The sequence below is a fragment of the Polypterus senegalus genome, chromosome 6 (assembly GCF_016835505.1).
Source record: "Polypterus senegalus isolate Bchr_013 chromosome 6, ASM1683550v1, whole genome shotgun sequence".
NCBI lineage: Eukaryota > Metazoa > Chordata > Cladistia > Polypteriformes > Polypteridae > Polypterus > Polypterus senegalus.
Window position 1 is genome coordinate 49,573,463 of NC_053159.1, and position 25,484 is coordinate 49,598,946.

The following is a 25,484-nucleotide window of genomic DNA, read 5'->3' on the forward strand; positions in this document are numbered from 1 at the left end:
AGCTGTGTTGTGCTTTAGTGCAACAGTTATCCCCTTTCTAGATTTTTTTTTTTATTAGGGGGTATTTTTTAAAACTGGAAAAAGGTCTAGGAAACTATACAGTCATGTGCTTACTGTAGATCTCAATAGTCCTGTTGTGGATTCCCTGCAAGCACAGGTTTGGGATCAGAAAGTATATTCCTGTGCTGAAATCACCCACTTGTCAATGTCATCAGAATGACAGTTGCTTAATGTTTTTTTTTTCTTTTTCTATGAATGATAAATATCTGTGAGGGCATTAGCTTTACTGTGGTGTATTCACCTTTTAAATATAAGATAAGCGGATTGTAGTGAGGTTAGCCTGCTGCATCTCACAAACCACATTGTTTTTGTTTGAGGTGGACAGCAACCAGTAAATCCGGATTAGGTTTACCTGGCAGGAGTTAAAATAATGCGACTTCTAAGTCCTTTTGTTGGCATTGTGTCTTCATGTTTTTATTTCACCAATTGCAGTTTTTGTTCTTCCTTTGTAGAAATGAGTGGCCATAAGAAATATATCAACAAATGTACATACAGCTGAGTAAATTATTATTGTTCTTTGTGTTAGAATTACAAGTGAAAATAAATGTTTTTATTACCCAAGATGAGCTTCAGATTTTTGCATTACTGATTTTTAACTTCACATATTTTAAAAAACTACACTTCAGCCTTGAAAAAAGATTCTTATCAAAGACTCTGTCCTTTTCTGAATTTACTAACGTAAACACTCAGTGGAATGGATTAACTTTTAGAATTCTGTGATTTTAACACTTCCTACGTGTTTAACACCTGTACATAAAATAAGCAGATATCCTTTGAGTTAAATCTACACATTTGCTTCCAGTATGACTTATAATTTATAATGACAATTGCATATTGAAATTAAGCTGAAGGCAGTGTTCCTGTCCACTTTATGACCCTGAATCTCATGTGTAATACTGATATTTACAGGCTATCTTGTGATAAAGGATTCTTACAGTTTGTTGGTATTTACAACATTGCTGTATTTTGCTCTATCTTTGAAGTCTGACACCTGACTCTCTATCCATTTTTCTTTTGCTGTTATTCACCTAAGAGGCTTCATCTTCACTCTCTGGCTCATTTGTCTTTGAAACATTTTTAGTTTCATTCTTCACCCAAGGCCTGTATTGGTTTTGGTCCTGTAAGGTGTGTCATTCTTTTTGCTTCTAGGTGAAAGCAGTCAAAGGTGGTGTGCTTAAATTTTATTTCATACAGCAAGAAGGACATCCAGCAAGTCCTGCTCATGAAATGTCCCAGCAGAAGATTACTCAATCTCCATCTCAGAGTAAGTGTTGCCAGTACAGTACATATTTTTGAAGATAGTTTATACTTGTAACTTCCATCACTGTGAAATGTTCTAAGAAATTACTTGTAGCTGAAAAATAAAATTTATTGTCATGATCCCTGTAAAATATTTTATGCCAAAGGCTCAAAGAGAAAAGAACTGGCAAGCCATCACACATATACATGTACTGTCTCCTTAGGCAGTTGTTCCTCCTCTACATATAAACCATCTTTAGATTTTGCATTATCAGTAAAATGTATCCTGTATTTCAGGCAAAGCTCACAAAGTACATACAGGCATGCCAGTCTAATCCCACACGTGTATCCTTGAGGCACTGAGCACGTCTTTACAGCTCAGCACCATGGTAACTTACCGACAGGGCTCAGCTAATCATGCACCAATGTCCCTGAGCTATCATATTCATGCCTACACAATCTGCCACAGTACAGAGCACAAGTAACATTAAACCAGTTGACAAGAGACCTCTGAGACGTGTACTGTATGACTGAAAGTAGGTTTTCAATTGGAGAAAGACTTTATTTACTGGTTCCACTTTTTAGAATAGGTGGCATGCATAAAATCAGACAACTCGATTTTAATTTGACCTTATCACAGCACATGACTACACTGACACCAAAGGAAGAGTGTTATTTTTTCATTTCTAATTTAGATGTAACAAGTTAAATTCTAACATTGCACATGCTTGCAATGTTTTGTACAATTTAATGGTAAATATCAGATATTTTTAATGTACTGCATTTTACCGCATCAAAATAATTAGAGAGTTTATATAACAAAACCACTCTAATCTATATAGAACCAAACCTGTATGACATATTTAGTATTTTTCTTTGTAAACCATATATGGAGCATTTGGATGTTCTGTATAAATGGTGTAAAATAATCCATGTATTTATTTAAATGTTAGCAGTGTTATGCTTAATTGAACTGAGCGACTGCATTATTTAAATGCCAGCTTAACTTCTGATGATGTTTTTCCAGCTTTTTTTTTCTTTTATGAAACCCATCTGAACATGCTGCTACTCCTTCTTAAAAGCATTTTCATTATAAACAGAGCAGGCAGTTTTATTTCTTGTGTGCACTCTAATAATGGCAGGCTTTTGCATTATATAACTTAAGGAAATATGCACACAGTGTATATAATGTTTTATTTATTTTTTGGTTTCTTACCAGAATTAAGCATCATAATAACATATTATGACCTGCCTAATGCATTTCAAGGTCACGAGAAGTCCTCATCTACCTCATCCTGGCATCAGTAGATGTAGTCTCACAGGGCCAGACGTGATTCTCAAATGAGAACACACGTCTAGGGACAGGTCTGTATCATAGGAGTGACATAACAAAGAAGTGATATAAATACCTTATTAAATGAGTGACAATTTATTGGAGTGACATAACGAATCACCTACCACACACAACTGAAAGTATGCTCGCCAAAAATATCGTTGCTGCCTCACCTACCACACACAACTGGAAGTACACTCACCAAAAAAATCGTTGTCGCCTCACCCACCACTCTTTTGAAATTTATATCTTGAGGTTTCACTCCTTTGTTATGTCACTCTATGAATAGGACCGCTAGGGACAACCCGTTAAATAGTTTATAGTGAATAGTGGTGAAATCCTGCAATGCAAAGGCTATGACCACAAGGTTTCTTCCTACAACACAAGCCTCCAATTCTTCAAGTCCATGAAATTTCTCCCACCAGGGTTTCAGTTACATTGTGGAAGAAACTAAGCAAATTGCTTGACTCTGAGAGAAAATAAAAAAGTAAAAATGATTTTTTATCAATTTAGGAGCTTAGTAGCACAAGGTAATTGAAGCTGAATAATTAATTTGCATGTTTTAAAGAGTGCCGCAACACAGGAGACAAACCACAGTAGCTACTTGGTTCCACCTTTGAGAAGTACTTGTATCTGCTACGGCATATTTCTATCATTTTGACTTTTGCATCACTACCCAGTATATCATAACAACAACAAATTGAGTTTAGAAAAGTTTTATGTTCTATATATACTGTATAGTACATGTTAAAATGCTGCAGCTATTAGACAGTACTGTTAACTTGCTTTAATTACTTGTCAGATGGTGGATGTTGTGCTGCCTTGTCCATGCTTTACTGGTGCTGTTAGGCATATATGTTGATTCAAGTGTTTTGACTACTGAAATCTGCCGTGGCTCTTAGTTATCAGCTTTTTTAAAGTGTGATATATTATTTACTTAAAATGCATATTTTATTCTTTATATTTTACTGGATAAACATTACATCAGCTCCTATAATATCATTGTTACTGAACAACAAAGAGCACACACAGTATCTCCGACCATGTATCATTCACGTTTACCACTCATCCATTGATGTCTTCAAATGCCAATGTATAATCTGATGTTACAAAAAGATTTCTTCCTTGCACCAGGTTATGTGTTTTTAGAATATGCACTGTGCTTTCTCCATAGGCAAAACACATATGTCTAATGTTTTTTTAGAAGTCTTTTTCAACTCTAGACTGTTCATCGTAATCAGCTGCTTGGTCTCTGTTGGACCAGGTTAACAACAGCACCAAAGCTCTTTGCATTTCAAATTCACTGCAACTATTTTGAGCACCTAATTAGAAATGTAACATTCAGTGAGCCGTCTTAAGTGTTCCTGACCAGTTTTAAGCAAAATTTACTCAGAGTTACCACCAGATGTATGTATTATATGGCTGGCTTCAATGAGCCTGCAGTGGATGTAATGCAGGAAACCGCTCTGGACAGGGTGCTATGACCATTGCAATATTCACTCAACGTACTCACACTGGGGCCATTTTGGAATTGCCCATTAATGTAAGTAGCATGTCTTTTTGGGTGTAGGAAGAAAACACACACAGGCACGAGGAGAAGGTGGACACTGTATACAGACAATGCCCACGGTCAAGAGTTGAAATTAGAACATTAGATCTGTAAGGCATCAACACTACAATGTGCCACTCAGCATTAATTAAATTAAAAAAAAAAAAAAAAGCTTTTGATTGGCCTATTAGGTAAATTGTTCAGTGTCAGATTTGTACTGTTTAAAAATTGCAGTGATAGTAATAATACAATAGGGTAGCAATCCATTAGCTTTAATAGTGCCTTAAAAAAATAGCAATATTTTTCTCCATTTGTTTTTGTGCTTAAAATTAGTGGCAGTGGCATTTTGGCCTTAAGTACCAAGGAGACACAACCCCACAAAATGTTTTTCAAAATAACTAATAAGCTCCGCTCAGTAATTTAAATTATTACTAAAATGTTTAGAACAAGCCTCAGCTTTGTCTTCATAAGCAATTGTTTTTCACAATTTTATATTATATGCTCAATGTCATTACATATCTAGAAAAATTCTCCTTGTTGTTGAATATGAAATTGTTTTCTAGTTGGGCACTATAAGTCTGTTTCCACCTGAAGGGCTAGCCCAGTTGGCTCTGCAGTTTTCTCTATACCCTTTAATGTGTTTATGCATGTGGGACCTGATCTTTCCAGCTAAGAAATGGGGCTTGAAGGTCAGCATCCATATTAAAATGAGAACTGCCTGTTAATGTTTTTTTTTTTCTTTTTCTTCAAATTGTATTTTTGCACTTGCAGCTTGAGCTTTTCCCAGTCAAGGCCATTCAGCATATTCCAACAAAAAGATTTTAGAAGTCTAGAACCATTTGTTTCCTTAAAGGTAGCCTTACAAGTTAAAAACAAAAAGAAAGTAAGAAAGGCAGATCAATATCAGACTGGCATTGCCTACAAAAAAACTTGTAATCCTGACCCACCTTAAATCCCTTCGCACCTCTCCATCAGTGTCTTTTGTTTTGTAAAGGCGTTGATCAACGCAAGCAGCCTGCTGTCCCATCCCCCACCTTGACAGAGCTCGGCTCGGACAAAAAGCTCACCCAGCTCAAGCTAAGGCTCCTTATCTGCATGTGCGATCTGGAGTTGTATAGGGTAAATAATACAGTTTATCGTTATTTGGAATACATACATTTTATGTGTGTTCCGTGTCTACAAACATCTGGGTAAGTGTAGGATGAAAGGAAATGCGAGAAATGCAAGAATTGCTGAAGACATACCTAAAGCAGAAACTTTTTCCATGTTATACTAATAATGACATGAAGTGTCATTACAACATAATAAAAACATACATTTGATTTGAGTCTGTAACACCCGGTGTACGTTTTGGCTACTTGTAAAAGTCAGTGTTTTTTTTTTATTATTCAGTTGTATTCTCTCAGTGACATTCACGCGGTACAATGAACTTGCCTCTCCCTCTCTGAGTTGATGACATTTATCTCCATTCTTTTCACAAGAGCAGCGCTGTGGCTGATGTCTGCTCAGAGCTATTTGTTATACCGGCAATCAAAGATATGATGTCTGACTGCTATCAAACTGGACAAAGGCAGGACTGTAGCAACAGTTTCTTTACAGTGCTTTCACCGGCTAATATGCACCCAAACTTTACACCAGCTGTTACAGACTTCTTTTTGGGCATATACACCATCAGCACAGCACTGTCAGATCTAAATAGCAGCGTATCAAATTGCTCACATACTGAAGTGTCTTTAGCTGCGGATGGAAGTCCCATTGTACTTTATGGTGCCAGGCAGAGTGTTACTTAATCCCAGTCTTAAAACACATTTCTCAAGTTTTAGTACTGGTTAACTGCACTTCTAAAAAAAAAAAAAAAAACTTCAGAGTTTCCCTTAGTATTCATGCAGAGACCTCTGAAGATACATTTGTCTCTTAAAAATAATCAATTTGCTTGGAGATGAATTCTTACTTATCAACTAATAACAGGGGGTTAAGACGCCAGCTACGAGATTAGTGTTTAGGGCATAGTGCTCCTCCATGAGCAGAGGAGCATGGGCAGTGATAACAGTAGCATCGTATATGAAAGATTTGATAGTGGGCAATAAATTATTAGCTATAAAGAAGTAATCAGTTCTTGAGTAACTGGGATGTACTGGTGAAAAGAAGGAATATGCTCTTGAGTATAGATTTGAAAATCTTTACTTAGATTTAATAATCTCTCTTTAGATTATTATTGAGACCTTTGACATTCCAGCTCACAATGTTCACTGTTTGGTCAGAGAGAAACTGCACCTGAAATTTTGAGGACATTTTGTGAACTTAAGTAAAGGCATTACATTGTTCCATATAATGGCTTTAACCTTGATTTCATACTGTTGATGGTTATTATGTCTGTAGCCGCCTTTGCATAAGGTGAATTCAGGCACGAGTAAGACGCGTGTCAAAGAAATCTTTCAGTCCAAAAGTTCGTTTTTAAAAATATTTAGTGAAAGTTAAAGGCAAATAATCCATACAAGAATAAAAAGAAAGATAGTTACACACAAAGAATAAAGGCAAAAAAAAGGGAAAAATGTATCTTCTATAAACTTAGTTTTTCTTATGAAGCTTTGGTTACTTCTGTACTTAAAGGTTATTTATTTCTTCTTCTGTATGCTTTAAACATACGGTTCAAAACTTAGATCTTTTAATTTACGAGTTACTTCACACTCAAAAGACCCTTAGGCCGTTGGCACTTAGATATGCGCCAGGCTCAGTGACGTGCATAAGCACGAACGCGAGCACAAAAAGAATTCTTTCAAGGACACGGTTAAAAACCGTATGCCTCTGTACCTTACACAAGGTAAGGCTAAACACTTACTAAAGAACATTGTTTACTCAAAAACTGTTAAGAAATGACAGGAAAATACCAACTCAATTCTATTCACGAGGGTTTTAGGAACCTCCCATATTTTATGCATTATCATCTAGTAAATATTCATACATTTTATAGAACTAAGAAAATGGCTCTTACAATGTCTATGGGGCTTTTTATTATGTTGGCACTTATAGTTGTTGGGGTTGGACAAATTATTTAATATCTTTCCCACAAAAATAAACTGGAAATCAAAAAGGTGTCAGAGCCAATCAATGAAATTATCAGAATAGATCAAGAATATGCCAAGTCTAAAAATGAGGCACTTTATAAGAAAAGACAGGTTTTGCAATCAGACTTTAACCTCTTGACAACTAAAGAAATGGAACAGCTTATCCTTAAATTGTAATATCAATACTGTGAACAGAGAGAGAAGGCTAATAAGATCTTAGCTGAACAAAATCACAAGTAGGAAGTTTGCAACACAATAACAGAAATTACAAACACAGATGGAGATAAAATCATTGACCATAAAAATATAACCCACAGATTTAGAGGGTATCATAAGTCCTTATCTGTGGTGGGCTGGCACCCTGCCTGGGGTTTGGTTCCTGCCATGTGCCCTGTGTTGGCTGGGATTGGCTCCAGCAGACCCCCGTGACCCTGTAGTTAGGATATAGCGGGTTGGATAATGGATGGATGGATATAAGTCCTTATATTCTACCCAGTTTTAAAATGATGACTCAATCTAATGAGTTTTTTTTAATATATTACATATACCACAGCTAGATACTCTTAGTACAGAGGAATTGGATAAACCTCTGACACTCTCAGAATTACTAGATGCTATAAACTCACTACAATGTTGAAAAGCAGCAGACCCTGATGGCTACCCAGTGGAATTTTATGAAACAAATTTCAAATAAGTTAGCTCCACTACTAAAGTAACATTTATAGAAGCTACAGACAACAAACTTTTACCTCAAACTTTTCACCAAGCATTAATTACCATCTTTCCAAAGAAAAATAAGGACTTACCACAGTGTGCATCATATTGACCAATTTCACTTCTGAATAATGATGTTAAGATACTCTACAAAGTAATAACTAGAAGGATTGAGAAAGTGCTTCCTTCTGTAATATCTTAAGAACAAACCAGATTTATTAAAGGCAGACACATAGATTCTAAACATTGTCGCCTGTTTAATGTAATATACTCACCCATAAAGTCTAACATATTATTGGATGCAGAAAAATTATTTGACGTGGTTGAATAGGAATAATCTATTCAACACATTGCACAAATATGGGTTTGGCCTAAATATATGTGCATGGATCAAACTACTGTATACCAGTCCAGAAGCCTCTGTTTGTATTAACAACACAATTTCAAGCTACTTCAAAGTAGAATGTGGTACACAACAAGGATGATCCATATCACTATTGCTCTTTGCAAACTCCATTTAGACGTTGGTCATTTACTTTCAAAATGTATCAAAGATAAAGGGGGATTACCAGAGAAGGATCTGAACAGAAAATATCACTATATGTAGATGATACTATTCTATATATATCAGACCCACAAACTTCCATACCAGCAGTACTCAATGCAATTGCAGAATTTCAAACGATATCTGGACTCAAAATTAATTTGAATAAAAGTCAGCTTTTTCCAGTGAACACCTTACCATTTGTTTTAGCAGATCAATTCAAATACCTAGGTGTAAACATCACAAGTAAATATAAAGATCATTTTCAACAAAAAGTTGCTGTCAGCCTCCTCACATTAGCAGGGAGACTTAATACTGTCATGATAAACATCATTCCCAAGCTTCTATTTCTATTTCAGAGTATCCCCACAAACATTAACAAATATTTCCTTAAGAAACTAGATTCAGTTATAACCTCATTTACTTAAAATTTGAAGCATTCATGCATCCAAAGGGTGACCTAAAGCAGTAGGGGCATGGCACTATCTAACTTTCAATTTTATTGCTGGATGACAAACATACACAATTCTTGTCTGCAATAGAAATAAAATATTGCTTTACTTCTTTGTATGCCCTGCTTTGTGCCCCAGTAAATACAAATTATCATCAATATACTAATAATCCACTTTAACACATAGAAGATCTTATTTGTTGCACCTTTACATGATAATCGCCTTTTTCACTCTCTCAAAACTACACAATATTTAATATTTGGAAAACATCTGGGATTAAAACACTTAGAGATTTGTATATACAGTGCACCCGGAAAGTATTCACAGCGCATCACTTTTTACACATTTTGTTATGTTACAGCCTTATTCCAAAATGGATTAAATTCATTTTTTTCCTCAGCATTTTACACACAACACCCCATGATGACAACTTTAAAAAGTTTACTTGAGGTTTTTGCAAATTTATTAAAAAATAAAAAAACTGAGAAATCACATGTACATAAGTATTCACAGTCTTTGCTCAATACTTTGTCAATGCACCTTTGGCAGCAATTACAGCCTCAAGTCTTTTTGAATATGATGCCACAAGCTTGGCACACCTATCTTTGGCCAATTTTGCCCATTCCTCTTTGCAGCACCTCTCAAGCTCCATCAGGTTGGATGGGAAGTGTCGGTGCGCAGCCATTTTAAGATCTCTCCAGAGATGTTCAATCGGATTCAAGTCTGGGCTCTGGCTGGGCCACTCAAGGACATACACAGAGTTGCCCTGAAGTCACACCTTTGATATCTTGGCTGTGTGCTTAGGGTCGTTGTCCTGCTGCAGGATGAACTGTCGCCCCAGTCTGAGGTCAAGAGCGCTCTGGAGCAGGTTTTCATCCAAGATGTCTCTGTATATTGCTGCAGTCATTTTTCCCTTAATCCTGACTAGTCTCCCAGTTTCTGCTGCTGAAAAACATCCCCTCAGCATTATGCTGCCACCACCATGCTTCACTGTAGGTATGGTATTGGCCTGGTGATGAGCGGTGCTTGATTTCCTCCAAACATGACGCCTGGCATTCACACCAAAGCGTTCAATCTTTGTCACATCTTAGCCGAGAATTTTGTTTCTCATGGTCTGAGAGTTGTTCAGGTGCCTTTAGGCAAACTCCAAGCGGGCTGCCATGTGCCTTTTACTAAGGAGTGGCTTCTGTCTGGCCACTCTACCATACAGGCCTGATTGTTGGATTGCTGCAGAGATGGTTGTCTTTCTGGAAGGTTCTCCTCTCTCTACAGAGGACCTCTGGAGCTCTGACAGAGTGACCATCAGGTTCTTGGTCACCTTTCTGACTAAGGCCCTTCTCCCCCGATCGCTCAGTTTAGATGGCCAGCCAGCTCTAGGAAGAGTCCTGGTGGTTTCCAACTTCATCAACTTACGGATGATGGAGGCCACTGTGCTCATTGGGACCTTCAAAGCAGCAGAAATTTTTCTGTAACCTTCCCCAGATTTGTGCCTCGAGACAATTCTGTCTCGGAGGTCTACAGACAATTCCTTTGACTTCATGCTTGGTTTGTGTTCTGACATGAACTGTCAACTCAACTGTGGGACCTTATATAGACAGGTGTGTGCCTTTCCAAATCATGTCCAATCAACTGAATTTACGACAGGTGAACTCCAGTTAAGCCGCAGAAACATCTCAAGGATGATCAGGGGAGACAGGATGCACCTGAGTTTAATTTTGAGCTTCATGGCAAAGGCTGTGAATACTTATGTACATGTGATTTCTCAGTTTCTTTATTTTTAATAAATTTGCAAAAACCTCAAGTAAACTTTTTTCACGTTGTCATTATGGGGTGTTGTGTGTAGAATGCTGAGGAAAAAAATGAATTTAATCCATTTTGGAATAAGGCTGTAATATGACAAAATGTAGAAAAAGTGATGTGCTGTGAATACTTTCCGGATGCACTGTAGATAATGTCTTTGCATATTATTAACAGTTATGCCTCAAATTTAACTTCCCATCGACATGATTTTTCCATTACTTTCAAATCAGAAACTTCACTAAAAGTCCCCAATTTTCCTCACTTCCCACACATTTCTGTTCCAGAGGCAATACTGATCACACCTGAAGACTTAGATAGCATCTTAGTAATATATAAAAATATTTTAAGGTGTCTTCCTTTCAAAGACCCTAGGGTATGACGGGGAAAGGATCTTTCTCTTAACATTTCGGAAAAGGAGTTGAAGGCAGCCATGCACAGAATATTCCGCAGCTCCATATGTGCGAATCGATCCAGTCTATCCAGGCCAGGATTCAACCTGTGAACGTCCGGCCTCACTGGGCCATACAGTGTATCTGGACCAAAATCGTAGAATGCCTATCAGACAGCCTTGGTAGCACAGTCACTCCTAACAAATGTGCTGAAAGTGGAGAAGGACAAATTGATTGTAATTGCTTGTACCACACAACTAGCATATAGACTTTTCTTGCTGAACTTGAAGACTCTCAGCCCATCTGTTATAAGTCAAAGGGTAACTGATGTTCTATACTATTTGAAATTGGAAAAAATGTCATTCTCACTTGAAGGATCTGTTCAGAGCGTTTAAAAAATAGGTCAAGATCAAATTAATCAAATCTTAGAATAAATTTTATATCTCTGTTCTTTGTTGTTTCAAAATATGTACTCTTGTTGTAGGCTCTCCTCTCTTTCTCCCGGGCAGGGGTTGAATTCTGGTTTGTTTAGTTTGACATGATTATATGGAATGTTGTTTTATTCAAATAACATCAATAAAATTAAAAAAAGCTAATGGTTAACTGCTCTGAAAATCTTGTTATTTTATATAACATGAATAAACAGAAGTTTAATGATGACATTGCCCTACTGGTTAGCTGTCATCAGGATATTCAGTAGAAAACACAGATACTCTTCACAATAGTAAGCAGTATTGGCCTCCACGTTGCCATAAAAATGAAATACATGGTGATTAACACCAAAGTAGAGCAATTATTATGGCTGAACAACCTCTCCATTGATAACATAGAGCAAGGGGAGCATTTGCTGCATTGTGACCTGTATGGCAGAACCAACGCCTGATCTTTAACAAGATTAGGAAATTCAAGCCAAATGTCCTCAGTGTCTTGCTGTATATGACTCAGATCTTTTCAGGATCAAGTGCCTTAGATATATCATGTATCAGTCAAATACTCTGCCCAAAATCAGAAACCAAGACCGTTTCCAGTCAACTAACACAGAACCACTTTCAGTATTTGTCAAGAAGAGGAGGAGGAAATGGCAGGGACATGTTGTTCATTTGAATCTGGAAGCTCTATGAAAGGTCTCTTTGAACTGGACACTGTAAGGAAAGCAGAAAAGAGGCTATCCTAAAGACAAATGGCATTGAATGTTGGAAAATGACGTGAAAGAGCATGGGCTGATGTGGATGGCCATGAGGAAGAAGGCCATAGACCTATCACTGTGGTAGCCTCATGTGCCAGTGCATGGAACAATGAAATATGATGATAAAGCAATTGCATTCTGATGGTCTGAGTAAATACGGTAAAAAGTTTACTTAAGAACTACTGATTTATTCTAAGATTAATCAGGTTTTAAATGCACTTAATTTAAATGTTATGTTTCTGTTGTAAAAGATGACAAAGAGTTGGGGGCAACACCACGATCCCATATATTATTAAGGCAAAATATTTAAAGTCTTTTCGGCAAAAAGAATGTCCTTAGGACACAAATCTCATATTAGATCAGCAGAGATGGTGACAATTCCTGTTAAGTACAAGACAGACAGGACGAGGCGGGTCCAGGGGGTTGTCAATCAGACGTGTTAGTATACACTGCTATCTTGTGGATTAGTGTTGAATTACCACCACTAGAGCCTTTAAATTGTCTCCAAGCCGCATGTCACACTGTATTTGTACAGTGTGCATATCGCTGTAAACTCACTCCACAAGCCATCAAAGTTCTTAGATTTGCACTGTGGTAACTGCCAGTAGTCAGCCAGAAACCAGTGGTGTCTGTATTACACATCCTTAAGAAGTTTCCATCCACCCATTATCCAACTCACTATATCCTAACTACAGGGTCACGGGGGTCTGCTGGAGCCAATCCCAGCCAATACAGGGTGCAAGGCAGGAAAGAAACCCCGGGCAGTGCGCCAGCCCACCGCAGTGCCCTAAGAAGCAGCTTTAGCGAATTGAGACTCCTGGCCCCATACATGCACATACTATTTCTAAACACTGCAAGCAAAGAGCTTCCTGGTCATGCCAGCTGAGAGCTCTCTCTCTCCCTGTCTCTGAGCCCTCACCTATTGTTCCACCACATTATTTAAGTTAAATATTTATTATTTCTTTATCAATAATTTAACCATGTGTTAATACAGGAGCACCTCAAAGATGGGTTCTTAGCCCCCCCTGATATATTCCCTTTAAACCTATTATTGTGTGGAAACTCACAACACCAACTCCATTGTGAATTGACAAGACTGTGGTGATATGTTTAATCTCCAACAAAGATTAGACTGCCTATCCGGAGCAGGTGGAAAACCTGGCATCATGCTTCCAGGTAAACAGCTTTAAACTGAACATCAGCAAAACTAAGGACCTAATTGTGGACTTCAGCAGGAAGCAGCCTCAGTCCTTCACTCCAGTCCATATAAATGAGTCTACAGTGGAAAGAGTCAGCAGCTTCAGAAACCTTAGAGTTCATATCTATGAGGACATGACATGGACTCAGCATACTCTCTTTCACACATAGTGGAGCAGTTGTAGGAACAGTGCAAGGCAATCAATCACCTCCTAGTGGAGAAGGACACCAGGGGTTAAGCTGCACCACTTGGATATTTTACAAGGAACCCGTGGCAGCAGATGCAGCATCTTTGCAAGATGTTGTGTCTTTTTTGAGCAGACTACCATGTTTGTTAACAGAGAGAACCCTGCCTGGAGCAACATGCTGGATGGGTGACCTGCTCAAAGTGGAAGAGGAGGACATGCCCAGTTGGCAGTCTGGTCAGGAGGAGGAGAAAGAGTAAGAACAGGAGCTGCATAGAGATCTGGTGTAGAGGAGTCTGCTTATTGTCAGAGGACTGGGAGATACTGAGGAGCAGCAGCAGCAGGAGGAGGAACACAGTCAGGAAGATGTGAGCAGGGGACATCTCTTCCACATGACTACTCATATGCTGTGATGCCTTAGGAATACCCTCCAATTACAGCCATCAAAGAGAAGGGTGATTACTGGATGGCCACCCTTCTAGACCCCTGGTACAAGACAAAGATGGGGTAGGTTATGGATGCCAGGTAGCAGAAACAGAGGATGGTGCACCTCCATTCTGTCCTTACCAGCAAGCTGGTTGTGGCCTACCTCCCCCCACTCCCTCTCCACATGTTCATAAGAAATCTGTCAGAAGTAGCTGCAGCTGTAGCACCCATGGTGCTGGCTATCTGATTGATGTCTGGAAAGACTTTTTCCAGCATCAATGACCCTTTCAGACACTGGGGTGCAGTAGCAGCAGTCACTGGCAGCACCTGGGTTTCTTGGTCAGTGATTACCTGTGATGTATCAGTGGACACAAATCTATGCTAACTGATGAGCCCATGGAGTTCTGGGTCATGAGACTGTATTTAAATGGCAAGTGTTTGTATGCTGGCAGTGTTGGGTTGTCCGGCTTCCAAATTACTATCTGAGCAAACTTTCAATGCTGTGGGCAGGCTGATCAAAGATATGTATACCAGTTTGTCCACCTCAGCCAGCAGAGATTTCCACCCCTAATACTGATTTCAGAGACTAGATGAGTCTTTTGTCTGTCTTTCTATTGTTTTCCCTCTGTTTTGCTGTTGCTCTTATGTGCCCTAGGCATGTGGGGACCAAGCTTCATCAAATGTGTGCTTCCTGCTACTTTTGTCTGCAGTAAGTGTTATGTTTCTAATGTAAAATTGTATTAATTGCCATGTATCGGACCAGAGTTTCACTATAAATAAAACACTAAACCAGCTTTAAAATTAAATCATTCTTTATTCTTGAGCTTAGTTTTTCAAGGCAAAAGGTAAACTTCATTAATTTTCAAAGGAGTTTGGGTCCAATTCATGTCTTCTTGAAATTAAAACAATTCAAAGGCATCTTGTAAAGCACTGCCATGCTGCAAAGGGTCAGGGCTGCAAGTTACATGAGCCCAACCTATGATTGTATTGTATCAGCCACTTTAAAAGATTTTTTATTACATTGAGATATACGACTTGTGCAATCTGAAGGTGATCTAGCATTTCTCTGAATTCTACCTGCGTGAAAGCGTGTTTTCTTTGTAACTAACCTGGCTCTAAAAAGCAACAATGCAGCCTGATACATGACATTCTTTTATGTCAGAGAGGCATGGTGGAACAGTGGTTAGCACTGTCACCTCACTGCTCAGATCATATTTTTGGCCACAATAGTCGGTTCAACATAGTTTTAAGAGGCCTTCGTCACTGTTAAAGATGCTTTCAAGACCTTTGCAAAGAGTGTTACAATCCTCTCAAAACTACTTCAGTACATCCTTATGTACATGCCTTTTGACTTAATACATTTTACTGAATATGGTGAAGTTTATGCAGTTTCGCTGAACTGACTAAGAAGTGAACTCAGCAGGGTTTGCACATCACTGGTCTGGAGATATGCTTTTAGTCATTATCAATCCAATTACTCACTTTATGCTCACTTTTTACAAATCTTTGTTTCATTACTTAATGTGCAATTTTCTAAGAATATGAATGAATATTTTTTAAGAAGACAATTGCATTGTTCTTAATATGTCTGCTTCTATTAATGTTATGCTGGTATATTCATTCCTTGTCCAGAATATAAAAACTATTTTTTTTAAAGTAAATTACTTTTATTTCAGTAATACAGGCTAAACCCACTGTTTCAATTACAGGGTCATAAGATTTGGACCTTTACCAGAAAATTGTCATAGCAAAATACAAAAGTCCATTGCACCTTTTAAATAAAACCACATTTACACTCCCACCAGGAAAATTCAGAAATTCAGCTTGATTCACCTCACTCTTTTAGCCATAGATTGAAGGTAAAAAAAATTGCTACTACTAACATTTCTAATATTTTTGATTAAATCATCTGATAGACTCAAGTTGCTTACACAGCATTTAAATTCTGTTAAAGTCAACTTATTTTTGTATATTTTGCTTCCCACTGGCAGATTAGACTGCAGTATCTGTAATACAAAAACATGTTATTATGTTATATTTAGCACAAGGAAAATTACAGTGAAGAAAGTTATACATGCATAAATGTTTGTGTAATTTTAAGGAAGGTTTTCTCTGATTTATGCTCAATTTTAAAAGCACCTTTTACCTTTCATAAAAGTGGTTATTTTTTATTCAGCTACTAGCCATTCAAAAAAGACAATGTGCAGTCATTTATATGGAACATCTAATGCCAAAGGTAATGTATCAGGAAATCTAAAATACAGTATAATAAAAAGGATCTGTATCGGCCTGTGAAGTTTACAAGTAGAGAATTTTTTTTAATGACCTTACTTTTACTTTTTTTTTATTAGTGACCTCTTGTAATCTGTCATGACAAATTAATTCAGTTCCACTGGGATTTTCATGTTGCTCATGTAGTCCTGAATAAGGCACATTACCTGCATTGTGAGGGAGCGTTAGTTACGGCACTACAGCGGCAGATAGAGAGTCATTTCCGAAGGGTGGGACTGGACTGCATGTCAGCCTGATTGGTTGCTAACCAAGATCCCAAGCTATTCCATCATGTGGTGGGTGCAGCAACACACTCTACCAGTGCATGCTCCCCAACCTGACCTGACTGACCTGACCTGACCTGGGAGTTTCATTGATATCTACATAAAAATTATTGACCTCACATAAAATCCATTATTATTCTGGTCTACTGTGAAAGCAAGTCATACATAAAGTCCTGATTCAAAAAGTCATTCTTAAATATAAAAGCCATACCACAGCAAAGAATATCACTTTACAGATAAATTATTTTTGCATTCAAACATTATCAATGAGACAGTTTTACAGCACAGTCAATCATCCTTGAAAGTTTATTTATAATTTTAGTCATCACTGATTAATTAAGACTTTAAATAAATCAAACAATTTTCCTTTAAAATGCAGAATAAAAAAATTGAATTCTGAATCATTTACTAAAATTTTTGAACATTTGGCTATATAAAAAGATGTGGATATTACACTTACAAACACTGAAAAAGGCACAGCATATTTATTTACCTTTTGAATAGTGTTATCTATGCATTGTGATTTCAGCAAATCACTGTTTGTTTTCAGGCTACTTTCTGGGGTCCATCGTCTGGATTTACTTAATGATGTGTGGCCTTGCAGTGACCAGAATCCAAGATGGCATCACCATCACACAGCATTCAGATGTCAAATATATAAACAAAAAATGTAAAAATAACAAAATGTTATAATTACCACTAAAATCATGACAGCAGAATGAAAAAGAAAGAAAAGACAAACCTCACAGGTCATAATAAAGTCAGCCCTCCATATCTGTGTGCTCTGCATCCATGGATTCAACCAACTCGCAATCGAAAATTTAAAAAAAAATTCCAGAAAGCTCCAAAAACCAAAACTTCAATTTGCCATAAGCCAAGCACTATGCTGAATCTACGCAAATGAAATGCTGTATAGTTATACCTGCTGTAACCTTACCAGCATTTCACAGATCCACAGTCTCTGTCCAGCACTTGTTGTTTGAGCATTGTTTACCTCATTTTCTTGTTCCTTTGCTGCTTGTGTTCTGTGTGTGGCTGGTTAATTCAAAACATTGGGAGGTGAGGTTATAAATGTTTTCTGTTAGGAAGCCAACCACTTGCTTGCTCTCTCTCTCTCTCTCTCTCTCGTGCTGGAAGGAGCACCGCTGTAGATGTAAAGTGGTTTGTGTCATGCTGCTGAGTTGGGCTGTTTCTGTTTTTGTTTGCTTTTTAGGTTAAACTCTTTGATATATTTTATTCTCTTCAACCAGTTTTCTAAAAGCATGTATTGTTGCTTTGTATTTGTTTGTTCTTTAATACAAACCCCATTTCCGAAAAAAGTTGAGACACTTTTTAATAATGCAATAAAAACTAAAATCTGTCATTTGGTAATTCACTTGAACCTGCATTTAACAGTCAAAAGGAGAAAGAAACGTTTTTCAGCATTTTCACTGACAAACTTAATTAAATGTGTTAAACATAAACAAATTTAGAAATTAATGCATGCAACAAAAACGTTGAGACAAAGGCAAGTTTACCACTGGGTCACATCCTCTTTTCTTTTAATTGCACTTCTTACAGTGGGATGCAAAAGTTCGGGCAACCTTGTTAATAGTCATTATTTTCCTGTATAAATCGTTGGTTGTTACGATAAAAAATGTCAGTTAAATATATCATATAGAAGACACACACAGTGATATTTGAGAAGTGAAATGAAGTTTATTGGATTTACAGAAAGTGTGCAATAATTGTTCAAACAAAATCAGGCAGGTGCATAAATTTGGGCACCACAAAAAAGAAATGAAATCAATATTTAGTAGATCCGCCTTTTTCAGAAATTACAGCCTCTAAACACTTCCTGTAGGTTCCAATGAGAGTCTGGATTGTGGTTGAAGGTATTTTGGACCATTCCTCTTTACAAAACATCTCTAGTTCATTCAGGTTTGATGGCTTCCGAGCATGGACAGCTCTCTTTAACTCACACCACAGATTTTCAATTCTATTCAGGACTGGGGACTGAGATGGCCATTCCAGAACGTTGTACTTGTTCCTCTGCATGAATGCCTTAGTGGATTTTGAGCAGTGTTTCGGGTCGTTGTCTTGTTGAAAGATCCAGCCCCGGCGCAGCTTCAGCTTTGTCACTGATTCCTAGACATTGGTCTCAAGAATCTGCTGATACTGAGTGGAATCCATGCGTCCCTCAACTTTGACAAGATTCCCAGTCCCTGCACTGGCTACACAGCCCCACAGCACCATATTTTGGACTATATATATATATATATATATATATATATATATATATATATATATGGAACCACCACCATATTTTACTGTAGGTAGCAGGTGTTTTTCTTGGAATGCTGTGTTCTTTTTCCTCCATGCATAACGTCCCTTGTTATTCCCAAATAACTCAATTTTAGTTTTATCAGTCCACAGCACCTTATTCCAAAATGAAGCTGGCTTGTCCAAATGTACTTGAGCATACCTCAAGCGGCTCTGTTTGTGCTGTGGGCGGAGAAAAGGCTTCCTCTGCATCACTCTCGCATATAGCATCTTTACACTTTGTGTAAAGTGCGCCAAATGGTTGAACGATGCACAATGACTCCATCTGCTGCAAGATGATGTTGTAGGTCTTTGGTGCTGATGTGTGGGTTGACTCTGACTGTTCTCACCATTCGTCGCTTCTGTCTATCCGAAATCTTTCTTGGTCTGCCACTTCGAGCCTTAACTTGAACTGAGCCTGTGGTCTTCCATTTCCTCAATATGTTCATAACTATGGAAACAGACAGCTTAAATCTCTGGGACAGCTTTCTGTATCTTTCCCCTAAACCATGATGGTGAACAATCTTTGTCTTCAGGTCATTTGAGAATTGTTTTGTGACCCCCATGTTGCTACTCTTCAGAGAAAATTAAAGGAGGGAAACTTACAATTGACCCCCTTAAATACTCTTTCTCATTATAGGATTCACCTGTGTATGTAGGTCAGGGGTCACTGAGCTTACCAAGCCAATTTGAGTTCCAATAATTAGTTCTAAAAGTTTTGGAATCAATAAAATGACAACGGTGCCCAAATTTATGCACCTGCCTGATTTTGTTTGAACAATTATTATATTCAATAGGAGACAAGTCTGGACTGCAGGCAGGCTAGTCAAGCACACTGACTCTATGTCTATGAAACCACACTTTTGTAATTTGTGCAGAGTGAGACCTGGCATTATCCTGCTGAAATATACATGGAGTTCCTGAGAAAAGATGTCATCTTGACGGAAGCATATGTCTCCCTAAAATTCCAATGTAAGCCTCCGCAACAGTGGTGCCTTCACACGTATACAGATCCCCCATGCCATGGGCACTGTTGCACCCACATGCCATCACAGAGGCTGGTTTTTGCACCTTTCATTGATAACAGACTGGATGGTCTTTTTCATCTTTGGTACATAGAATCTGACGTTCGTTTTTCCCAAAAACAAGCTGAAATGTGGACTCATCTGCCCACAGAACATGTTTCCATTTTCTTTCAATCCATCTCAGATTAGCTTAGGCCCAGAAAACTCGCCGATGTTTCTGCAGAAAATTGATGTATGGCTTCCTCTTTGTATAATACAGTTTCAGGGAGAATTTCTTGATGCAGTGGTGGAATTTGTTAAGTGACAATGATTTCCCAAAGTATTCCCGAGCCCATGTGGCTATATCCGTAATGGTAGCATGATAGTTTCTAATGCAGTACAGCCTAAGGGCTCAAAGGTCATGTACATTTAGCAGTGGTTTCCACCCTTGGCCTTTACACACTGAGATTTCTCCTGACTCCCTGAATCTTTTCACAATGTTATTAACTGTAGATGATGACAGACCTAAATTCTTTGCTATCCTACACTAAGAAATATTGTTTTTAAATTGACAGATAATTCTTTCAAGATGTTCAGCATAAAGTGGTGAGCCCCAACTAGTGCTGGGCGGCATAACCAAAAATCTATATCACGGTATTTTTTAAAATTATACTGGTTTCACTGTATTAAACAGTATTTTTTTCCCATGCACGAGTGGATGTTAACCACATTTTTCACTGCAGTTACTGAGGTATACTGGCTAAGAATAACCTATTCCATTGCCATGAGAATTGTACATTGTACAAAAAACATTTTAATGTGCACACAAGTATTTATACAGGTTTGCATGGCCCCATAAAGTGATAGTTTTCAAGGGGGTGACACTAATGAAGAGAAAGAATCACACTGCATGACAGTTGCAGTCAAAATATAGAACCTTTTTATTGAACAAATTTTGCAAACAACTTAAACTGAACCAAAGAGGCATTTAGACTTAGTAAAATATCTAGAGGTGCTTGTCAAAAGCTGTATTGCACTAAACATGTCTTAGAAAAGAAATAAAGAGTAAATATTTTTTGTAAACCAACTACACTTTCTGTTAATGTTAACAATCTCTGACACATTAAAGGGACTTTTTAAACAACTTTACCATCATTAAACTGCATAATATTTAAACTAATAAGTAATAATAAAATAAATAATAGTGCAACTTCCAGTAATAATACTATTACTTCAAGCACAGGTGCATTACACAGTATTCACCAAATAAAAATGAAATAAAATAAAACAAGTGCAACTTGGTGAAGACATCTTTACCAACTGAACCATCATTAAGCCAAATTGCATTAATCCGGACTTTTCTTCAAGTTAAGCTATATACATAAATAATAAAACTGCAACTTGCATTTATAATGCTATTTGTGGTATAGCCCTACCGAAGCGTATTAGGGCCACAGTGAAGAAAAAAAAATATGGACACGGTGAAGAAATACAAAAACTATATGTCAAGAATAAAGTCGATATGTTGACTTTATTCTCAGCATTTCCACTTTAATCTTGATGTTTATGTCAAGATTAAAGTTGACTTTATTCTCATAGTTTATTTTGTCATTAAAGTAGAATGTCGTAAACTAAACTTCATCCTAAAATCAATGTTTAATTTGCTAAATTTTTTTAAACCCCGTCATAAGTTAATGTAGCACATTAAATGCTTTGTGTTAAGTGTTCTCCGACCTAGTTGTTAATTGCTACGCGCTTCTTAAACTGATGTCCTCTGCACTAAGAGGAGGCGCAGGCAATGATCGCCTCACAGAATACATTCACTTCGTGATATTCTTGCTCTCTGAAAATTTAGAATGCTAAGATAAATACTTGATATCATTTTCATGATGAAGTGCATTAAAGCCGGTATTAAACATGCACGGTAGTGTGATTATGAGTCAGCAGTTCTTACCACTGTGATACCCAAGTTGTCATGTCCGTGTCATACCCTAACCTGATTTATTTTTCTACAGTTATACTCTTGAATAAAAGCGCATTTGTTTTGTTATACTTGTATGTTTTGTGAAAGTGTTTATTTGATATTTAGATTTCAGTCCTTACACATTATACACTTCATGTCTACATTTTGTCAATATTTACTAAAATATCAAAAACATTTCTTTTTTAGTTATGCTTTCAACAATTTATGCCTCTCATTTCATCCTACATTTACATAGATCGTTGTAGACATGAAACACACATGAAATGCATGTGTTCCAGATAATGATATATTATTTACCCAATGCAATTCCAGGCACCTCACACACAGATAAACAAGACTTAAGCTGGTTGAACTTTTTGCCTGAGTTGAGCTCCGGCATTGGGGTGAGGGCTGCTTGGCGCTTGTGCTGATCAATACATTTATAAAACAAAAGACGCTGATGGAGAGGTGCTAAGGAATTTAAGATGGGCTGAAGTTATGAGTTTTTTTGTAGGCTTCAGGGATTCTGTTAATGAATTAATTAATTTACTATCTCACTAGCAGTTGCTGCTGGTTCTTTATCTCCATTACCACATCTTCAGTTTATGTTCTGTTTAGTTACTACAAATTCTGGTATCCACCTTCCTTTACACATTTTATGTTGCTCTATTGCAGTCAAGTAAAAAAACAAACCTTTCTGAAAAGAGAATAAAAAATGATTATATTGCGCTAATAAAACTACTTTTTAATACTTTAAAATCACTGCAGGGTTTTTTTTTTTTTTTTGTCCAACACATCCTGACTCACTGGTGTGAGAAAACCTCTCCCATATATATGCCATTCAATACTTCTTGATGATTAGATGTCTGTTTAAGTCATGTTTGGACCATATTTTGTGGGAAACTACACCCAGAGTAAAAGTTTCTCTTTTCACATATATTAATACTTTTGGTATTTGATTCTTTACCAGCAGTCCTGGCCCTCTAAGATCCACTCCCAGAATGTTCAAATTACAGATTTCAAACATACTGTAGGCATGTGAAATATCATTTTAGACCAGTGCTAATTAAACCTTTTTGCCCAGAACCCAATTTTGACCATTGCTTGTCTTTGTGACCCATAACAGCTGTTACTGTTACACAGTGGCCGATCATTGAGCCTTTCCCTAAAATTCACCAAGGAGGGTGGTATTTCCCACTTTAAAAATGTCCTGCCAATTGTCGTTCTTTTTTTCTTTTCTTATGGGTCCTTTGGAGAATCAAACACTTACGAGTCATACTTTCCTCCTTGGAGAATCCTCCAAATGTCACCTGTAGTAGGTTTATTTATGTCAGTCTTGCACGTAGTGACTAATTGCATGGCTTTCTGAGAATAGTAATTCTCGACTCAGCACAACCCAATTAAAGATGACTTGTAACTGTTTTAGACTATTAAAAGGTCAGTGATTAGGAATGTACAGTAATGTTATGACAGCATTGCCCTGGGGTTGATTGTGCTTCTTGGCTGATCTCACACTCACGTGGAAATGTCTGTGGATCAGTCAGGTGCCGCATTCACACCATGGTGTGAGTGAAGTGTCTCAGTCTGCACCCAATCAAGCAGTATTAAAGAGCCTGCCTGACAGAGAGATACAGAGAACAACAAGATAAAGGGAGTAGGAAAAAAAAAAGAAAGAAAGACACGACCATGTAAGGGGAACGAGGCAGGCAGCTGGATAGAGAGCCGTATAAAGAAGCGTAGGGCTGACCCTTGAGGGTGCTTAAGAATGCCTCCCCAACTGAGCATTTTTGGTTTAGCCTTATGGTCGCTGTTGTGTAAGGCCGAAGTGTGGCAGAGAGAGTTAGAAGAGCAAGACTTGGCCCAGTGCCCTGTTTGGAGTCTGTTGAACATCAGGGACCCAGGCCTGTGAAGGTTGGCTGTGCCTGTTGGAAGGGCGTCTCCTCTAGCTGAAGGGTCCCGTGTGGGTAAGCAATGGAGTTGTCAGTTTTAGAAGAATGCACAAGGTCTTGTGTGTTTTTCAAAGAACAGATTTCTGGAATGGAGTATTTATTATTTGAATATTTTAACCTTCACATGGACACTATATTTTTATGGATTAATATTTATTTATTGACAATTAATTGGATGCACTGCACTTTTTGAACACTGTTTGGTTTTATGATTAATGTTAATAAAAGCACTGACACTTGTACACCTTCCCCTTGGTGTAAGTGTATGTCTTCATTTGCACCTTGGTTCATGATGTGAGGTTTCTGAACTTTTTTAGAACCCCCATCAATGGGATGGCAGGCAGAAGCTGTAGAGGACTGCTTGTCTGTTGCTGAGGCAACCACATTTTCACAGCATAGCAGCAGAGCACTGCAGAAACAACTACGAGCTGATCAAGATCACGCTATACATGCCTGTCGCAGATGGGTGATGCAAGGGATATTATACTGTAAATGCAGGAAACTGTCTAACTTGGCCACTGACCTGGCCCCATCTATGCCTGTTTGCTGTGTCTGTGTATAGGAGAGTGGTAGTTCCTGCTGCAATAAATAACTCTGCTGTTCCTGTTTCAAGTTGAATTAAGCTGGTTTTACTAAAGTACCGAGACTCAGCCTCGTGTTTTGTGGTGCAAGACAGGGACTCATACTTCAGAATGACTATTGACAGTTCTGGTTCAAGAGGCTCCCAGATGCAACTGGAAGTAAGGCGCCAACATGGAGTTACAGTTATGTATTCTACCTTATGAAGTAAATCACTACATTTTTTTAAGAACAACAGAATTAGGGCGTTTCACACTATTTTTGAATTCCCTACTGTAGGTATTATAAAGTGTGTTATTACAATCCACATCCATGACTTTACATTATGCTGGCCCATGCAAAAATTCTATAGAACTAGGAAGACCCTACACAGCCAGTTTAATGTAAATCATGATTGTCTTACCATATAATGATTAGTTAGCCCACTGTAGACAAAACAAACAAGCAATAAATTAAAAAAGCAAATGGACTACCTCATAGGAGTCACATTACTGAAATCTAAAATCAAATTAAGTCACCCGAGTTACAGACTGTATAACCATCAGCTGTGTTATAATTCACAAAAACACTAAGAATGTTATTTGATAACTGGAGATATTGGAATGATTGTTCTTTGTCTGAGATGTGTTATTTTTAATTGAAATGATCCTTTGTAGGTTGCATAAAGTACTAAAGGGAGACTAATAAGACTAGTGCTTTCCTCCCATACAACAAGCTTGATAATTGCAGGGCATTTGATTGGTTGATTCCTGTTTTGAATAGAACTAATTATACCTGGTTTGAAACTCTGTGGCATGGAGTGTAATTTTAGTGCAGCCCACTGGGTTGCGGCTGATATTGATGTTGGCTGTGTACTCAGGTCAGTAGTTTCTGGGTTTATTTGGAAAAGGTAAGAGGATGAAAAGAGTGGCAGAGAATTAGTCCATAAGAAGTCTCATCCTATCTAAGGATCTTAATTGATTTGTGTCTTGAAAATGCAGCTTATTCATATTTT

The 25,484-nt window shown here is 37.7% G+C and overlaps 1 protein-coding gene across 2 annotated transcripts in view; it reads left to right on the top strand.

Moving 5' to 3' along the window:
• Nucleotides 1-25,484, top strand: part of nphp4 (nephronophthisis 4) — a 720,990-nt gene that overhangs the window by 494,314 nt on the left and 201,192 nt on the right. For both annotated transcript variants that reach the window (XM_039755993.1, XM_039755992.1), the window contains exon 11: nt 1,210-1,324. In XM_039755993.1, the coding sequence (XP_039611927.1) occupies nt 1,210-1,324 (115 nt within the window). The remainder of the gene's footprint in view (nt 1-1,209; nt 1,325-25,484) is intronic.